The sequence below is a fragment of the Frankliniella occidentalis genome, unplaced genomic scaffold (assembly GCF_000697945.3).
Source record: "Frankliniella occidentalis isolate FOCC.00 unplaced genomic scaffold, Focc_3.1 Scaffold149, whole genome shotgun sequence".
Taxonomy (NCBI): Eukaryota; Metazoa; Arthropoda; class Insecta; order Thysanoptera; family Thripidae; genus Frankliniella; species Frankliniella occidentalis.
The window spans coordinates 109,475-115,601 of NW_026267276.1; the positions used below are offsets into that span (position 1 = coordinate 109,475).

Consider the following 6,127-nt stretch of genomic DNA (forward strand, 5'->3'; position numbering starts at 1 on the left):
GGGGGGGGCACTCTGGCTCTTGATGATAGCATGACGTGCCGCTCCTACGCTATAGATTTTAGCGGATCGTTACCGAGCACTGATGAAAGCTGCGCGATAGGAAGCGCGCCGCTGTAATGTACCTGCCGGCCCGTGGGCACCCTCGGGCCCGGGGGCACCCAAGGGAGCACCCAAGGGAACACCCAAGGGAACACCCACCCAAAGAGGCATATCCACCTGGAGCCCTAGAGTGGGGAAGAAGAATATCAGATGTGGCTATGGTCTGGTCACAGTACGTACAGTCAATGTCACTGTGTGTGTATGTGTGTCGTTTATTAGACGCTGCAGTTCACTCGAGTTCACTTGAGGAATCGCGAGAAAATACAGTACTGCCTCGATCTTGGCTGGGGAATCGGGACGGGACTTAGCTTAGAGAGAACGGCCCGAAAGTTAGCCACATGTTGCAAGTCTGTTGTGACGACGCGCGCCCAAGCACCAGCCAGTTATAAATGCTTTGTCTACCGGCCGGACGGCGAGCTCGTGCGAGCTCGGCATGTTGTAAACCCCCTTCCGTAAGGAGTTCAGTTCAAATTCAAGTTCAAAGAGGGTTAAGACGTTCGGAAGTTCACATGAACTAAATCACTCGTAACTTGGACCGCCTCAAAAGTTCAGATCAGATCAGGCAGCTTAGATCGGGGCAATACTGCAGCTAGCATCACCCTTGAAAGGCACTATACATTGCCTTTGGTAACCTTATAAAATAATTACCTACATGCTAAATTGTTTTAGGTTTGCCACCCTTGGGACCCTAAACTAACCCAATCTACACCAAACCTGCAGTAGATAATAATTCATTTTTCACGCGCAGTCTGGCCCCGCATCCTCCAACTTACGTAAGTAAACACGTAAACCATTTCAAATATCACTTTCGTTCCTTCTCATCGGACACTCGCGAAACTTCGCAGGCTAAGTTCCGCATCTCTAAAACTAAAAATAAAACACTCGGTTTAACTATCTGACATTTTAATAACTGCTGAGAAGGTATCAAAGTCTTCAGGTGAGCGCAGGAGCCACTTGCGCTCCCCCTCCCCTCGAGCGCCGTGCTACCAACCTACCGCCACCAAACTATGAATTCAAATTAAACGATCGTTTATTTCAAACATCTAATATCAAACTTCTAAACTAAACTCGTTACGTCACGACTTATACTGAAGCTTCGTGCGCAGTTTGAAGTCGATTGAAGTTACCGTCTGAGAGAAACGTGGGCCGGTACAGACAGACAGACAGACAGACAGACAGACAGACAGACAGACAGACAGACAGACACACGACCAAAGAGTCCTCTGCACCCCACATCACAGCAAAGGCTTCGCAAGCTCAGCCAATAATTAAATAGGTCCTGGTACCTTCTCATGCTTCTCAGCGTAATGATTTTCTCAAGTGCATTGCGCGTGATCCTATTTTTTTTTGTATCTTTTTTCTGGGGGGGGGGGGGGAGCAGGATTTGCGTGAGATTGCTTTAAAATGTATAATAGGGTCAGTCAAATGTAAAAGGTCATGCACGCAAGCGGCATGACGCCTTTTGTATTCGTATCAAATCGCGACAGCGATCTGCGTTTGTTTCTGTTGCTAGTTTTTAGTGTTGTCTGTGTCTGCACGCCAGCCGGCCACTGTTGTACTTAACATGGATGTTGACCACAGCACAATAGTCCAATAGAGGAGGTGGCCGCGGGATGTGTCGCCGAGGGTTGTTTTATTCCAAGAAAACGTGTACACAGACACTGTGGAAAATACTCGTAACGTAAGGGTTACGGAAAAAGTTTCAATGATAAAAGTCGTAAATTTAGAATTTGAAATTGTAAATTTACAAGCACTGCCTGTCGACTTGGAATTGACCGACGAGCAAGAATGGTCTGTCGTAAATTTACGATATATTTTGTAAATCAAAATTACAACAAATGTCGTAAATTTACGAGGATATTTTTCACAGTGGAGCACTCCGTATTACACTGTATCGCACTGTATCACACGGTATTACGATATAACAGCTAATATTCCGCAATTTCCTTTCTAGTGCCGCGGCGCCGCGTATCTGCTGGTATTCCGGTGATCCAACATGTCGTTGGTACTCGTGCCCCTCCTAGCACTTATGTGCCAGGGGGGCATCCACGGCAAAGGCATCAACTCTTTGATAGTAAGTTACATTTTACCTAATGCTCTCACGACTGGAAAAACAAAGGCATGTAGGTGCTAAGTGGTGCGTTTTCAGGGGTGTCAGAGGTCTTTTCAAAAGAACCCTGTAGGTGCCAAAAAATGGTTCTTTTGGCAGTTTTAATACATTCGTAAAGGCACTAAACAATTCGTGCCCTTTGTTTTTTCAATGCACTGAACACGAGGGGTGTGGAACTGGCCAAAAAAGTGTACAGATGATTGTGTCCAGACAGTCATTTTCAGATTGTGTATGACTGTTGTGATTGTCTCGATGATTGTTTAAGATTTTCTGATAAATATTCTGACATATTTTGTAAAATTCTGTGAGATTGTGACTTGATTGTGTGATTGTTTTCGATTTGTGTGTGATTGTGTCCGATTGTCTCATGATTGTTTCTGAATGTTTTTCCCGATGTACACATATTGTGTCCAGTTCCACACCTCTCGACTTAATATTTAGACTATTTTGTCAAAAATGTGCCTTTAACTACGCTAAACAACATGAATTTGTTAAAATGACATTGCCTCGATGTCACTGGGACGTCGCTGGATGCTTTTCTTAAAGTTTCGTATATCTCTTTCGAATAGGGCCCTTATATTGCTTACACCGAACGCTTTTACATGTGTGAAGATAACAACACCCCGCTTCCCTGGAGATGGAATTTGCGTGTTTCTCACTTTAACCCACTTAAACCAAAAGAGCTACAACGCCTGACAGGTAACCTCACGGGCGCAACACCTTTTGATGACAGCTGCTGGGTAAGAAATTGCAAATATCACAGTGTGACATTACACCAAACAATAACACCAATGTTTGTCACAACAGAGTAAAGTAATTCTGGATACTTGGTCGAACAACCAATGGAAGGAAAACGCCTTTAGGGCGAATTTCAAGAACAATGCATGTAAAGCTCTTAAAGAACATATTCCTGGATTTTACGAGAAGATTTCGAGGATGGAAATGAAAGACGCGTGCATGCTGAAACCTGTACGTACTTAGACTGCTCTGGCCATACTTGTACGGTCATTTGGATTTTTCCTCACCTAATGTTCTTTTTTCGAAAAAAAGAAAAGAAAAAAAAAATAACGATACGTATTCCACACAGATTGTAAAGCGGCTTCAAACACAAATGAATTATAAATGTGAGAATTGTAATGGCTTCTATTTACAGGGAGTGTACGAGTTCAATAACACATCAGTAGACTGGACTTTTCCAAAATTTGCAATCATGCCGTATGGACACTATAGGTTCAGACTCTTGGTTGGCAAAGCTGAACGCCGACTCGCATGCTTCGTGGTAGAATGTAAGATTATTCCAAAATCCTTATAACTATACTATGTTCTTGGTTATATTTCAATGTTCTCCACATCAAACAAACTCTGGCAGCTTTAGCGCGGGGTCGAAATATATGCTAGAAAATGGACTCAACAATATCGTTTTATTAATGGAAACTACCTGCATTCTGACAGCCTTGGAGACCCATCACGCTTGGACCCCCTGACCCAGAGAGAGAGAGAGGGAGCAGGGACTTACGTACGCTCGAGGTACGCTTCGTATACAATACACTTCGTGCACAATGACAAGCCTTTTAATACTCCCGTTTTGCCACTGCAAGCAATAAGCTTTAGTCAGCGTGTCCTCCTCTTTAGAGCGGCCACCACGGGCGCAGGGGGGTTACTTTTACGTTTCCAGTGTGTGGGTGCGGCGGCGCGGTGCCCCCCCGCGGATGCCCATCGGGTGCCTCCCGGGTACCTGCCGGGTACCTCTGCCCGCCCCGGTCCTAAATCACAACCCCCGCCTCCCGCGCGGCCGCGCCCGCAGCAGACTGCATGACCCCCCCGAGACAGGTAGCCTCCCCGCGCGGCCTCCCCGCGCCATTAAAATATTAATAACAAACTGCCTAATGGAGCGTGTGATTTACGCCACGCTTACGCTCGGGCTTACGCTTGTGCAGCGCGAGCTCGGCGCAAGCGATGCGCGCTTTTACGAGAGAATCTAGCGAAGGCCGGGCCGCGCGCCCTGGCCTGCTGGCCGCGGCGTTTAGAAAGGCGGGGCGGGGCGGCCGTGGGAAGAGGAGCGCGCTCCACACGAATTGGCCGCCCCTCCGCTCGCTTTCACCCTTTACGAGGGGAGGGCCGTGTGTGTAGTACGCCCGTTAAGTGAACCGAGACGAGTTCACCGCGCACTCCAGGGTAACAAGTAGTAGTGTGCTCCCCATCAGCGAAAAAAGAAAATCGTTAGCACCGAGCGATATGTAAAATCTTTTCACTTCCTCACTAACGTACCTCATGCCAAAAATTTTAAGCGCGTCTTAAGTCAGTGCACTCTCAGACCTGTACTGATTTATTTATTAGTAGCTAATAAAGGTTTTTATGCAGCAGGAATACTGGCAAGGGGTGAAAAAAATCAGTTACACGATGAGAGTGCGCAGTCGTGAAGTAGGAGTGGCAGCGATAGTTTTGGCGAAGAGTTTTATTTTTAGTTTCATAGAGGAAAACAAGTCGGAGGAGAACCGCACGCAGAGCGGAAGAGAAGAAAAAAGGGACTGTCTCAAAAAAAAAAAAGTCTCACTCAAGAAACGTCTTTCAACAACGCCACCCTCTGCCTGGATGACAAAAGCCAATTTTCGTGCTCGTTTTCACTCGTTGTCGCCCGTGTGACCGGATGCTGCACGCAGGCGCGCGCACGCACAAGCAGCGCGCACACATGTGTGGGGGTCAAGGGGTGCGGTCCGCAAGTGGGTCATCCGCCGTGTGAGTAGTGTCTGTGTGACAATGTCCCGCTGCATTCCTGGGCACGCACACTTGTGTGGCCCCTCGCGGGGACTAGACCACCGCCGCCGCGGCCCCGCCCCGCCCCGCCCCGGCCAAGCCCCGCTGAAGCCGCGCGCGCGGAAAGTTCCCGTAGGGTGATAATGCCGGGATGATTGGACCGTCCAGTGGGAAGTGAAGGGGTGAGGATGGAGGGGGGAGGTGAGGGGGATGCGCTGACAGATCACTTACACTGTGCCGGGTGGATGGATTGTCTGGAATTTCGAACATACCGTAATTGAAATATGATTGACGAGTCTGGGCGTGGAGTAGTGTCGGTGGCGCCCCCAGCTGCTGCTGCCGCCGCCGCCGCCGCTGCTGCTGCTGCCGCTGCCGCTCCCGCCACCGCTGCTGGCTGATCGTTCGTTGCCCTTGCGGAGCATTTTTCTTCCCTCTTAATGAACTTGTCTCGCAGAGGGGCCTGGGCGGCGGCGGCGGGGGCAGCGGCCGCGCCGACCGGGTCGGGCCGCGAGGATCGAGGTTCGACTCCCCGTCTGCTCGACCTATGGCTCACCTCGCCCTCCCCGTCCCTCCCCTCCCTCTTCTCCTTTTTTTCGAGCTCCAATTCCTTGGGTTGAGCTGTCGCATTCTCACACACCACTGTCCTGCGGGGCCGGGCGGGCCCCTCCGGGCCTATAATGTCCCGACGAATGCAGTCGCGGAGAAAGCACTGTGATCAGCGCCGAATCAAGATGGCATTGGTCCATTCGGTCCCCGCGGCGGCTGCTGCGCCCGCCGTGCACCGCGGCGCCTTATGCAACCTTGTAATGGATGGCTTTGGGAAAATGGCGTGTCAATGCCCAAATCACACTCGTATCGGGCCGCGTATATCGGGCTAGCAGCCGACAGGTTGGCACTGCCCCTCCCTCGTCCCTCTTTCTCTCTCTCTTTTTCTCTCTCGCTCTCTGGCTCTCTCGCTCTGTGGCTCTCTCGCGCTCCCCGGCTCTCTCGCTCTCCGACCGCGGTGCTGTTCCTGAGTGCAACCTTGGTGGCGCCCGCTACGCCGCGCCTTGCACACCGCACTGTAATTATCACAGCCTGTCTTATCGCGAGCGGCATCTGTTTGGAGAGTCTTGCGAGGGAGGAGCGGTGGGGAGAGAGAGGGAGAGAGAGAGAGGGGGGGGG

The 6,127-nt window shown here is 50.1% G+C and overlaps 1 protein-coding gene across 1 annotated transcript; it reads left to right on the forward strand.

The window, feature by feature from the left end:
• The first annotated feature begins 1,695 nt into the window (after positions 1 to 1,695).
• LOC113210445 (uncharacterized) lies at positions 1,696 to 3,609 on the forward strand. Its single transcript, XM_052271089.1, has 5 exons — positions 1,696 to 1,780; positions 2,054 to 2,173; positions 2,779 to 2,949; positions 3,017 to 3,178; positions 3,363 to 3,609. Exons 2-5 carry the CDS (start codon positions 2,096 to 2,098, stop codon positions 3,519 to 3,521), a joined length of 570 nt encoding a protein of 189 aa, XP_052127049.1. The 5' UTR covers positions 1,696 to 1,780; positions 2,054 to 2,095; the 3' UTR covers positions 3,522 to 3,609.
• The last annotated feature ends 2,518 nt before the right edge of the window (positions 3,610 to 6,127 follow it).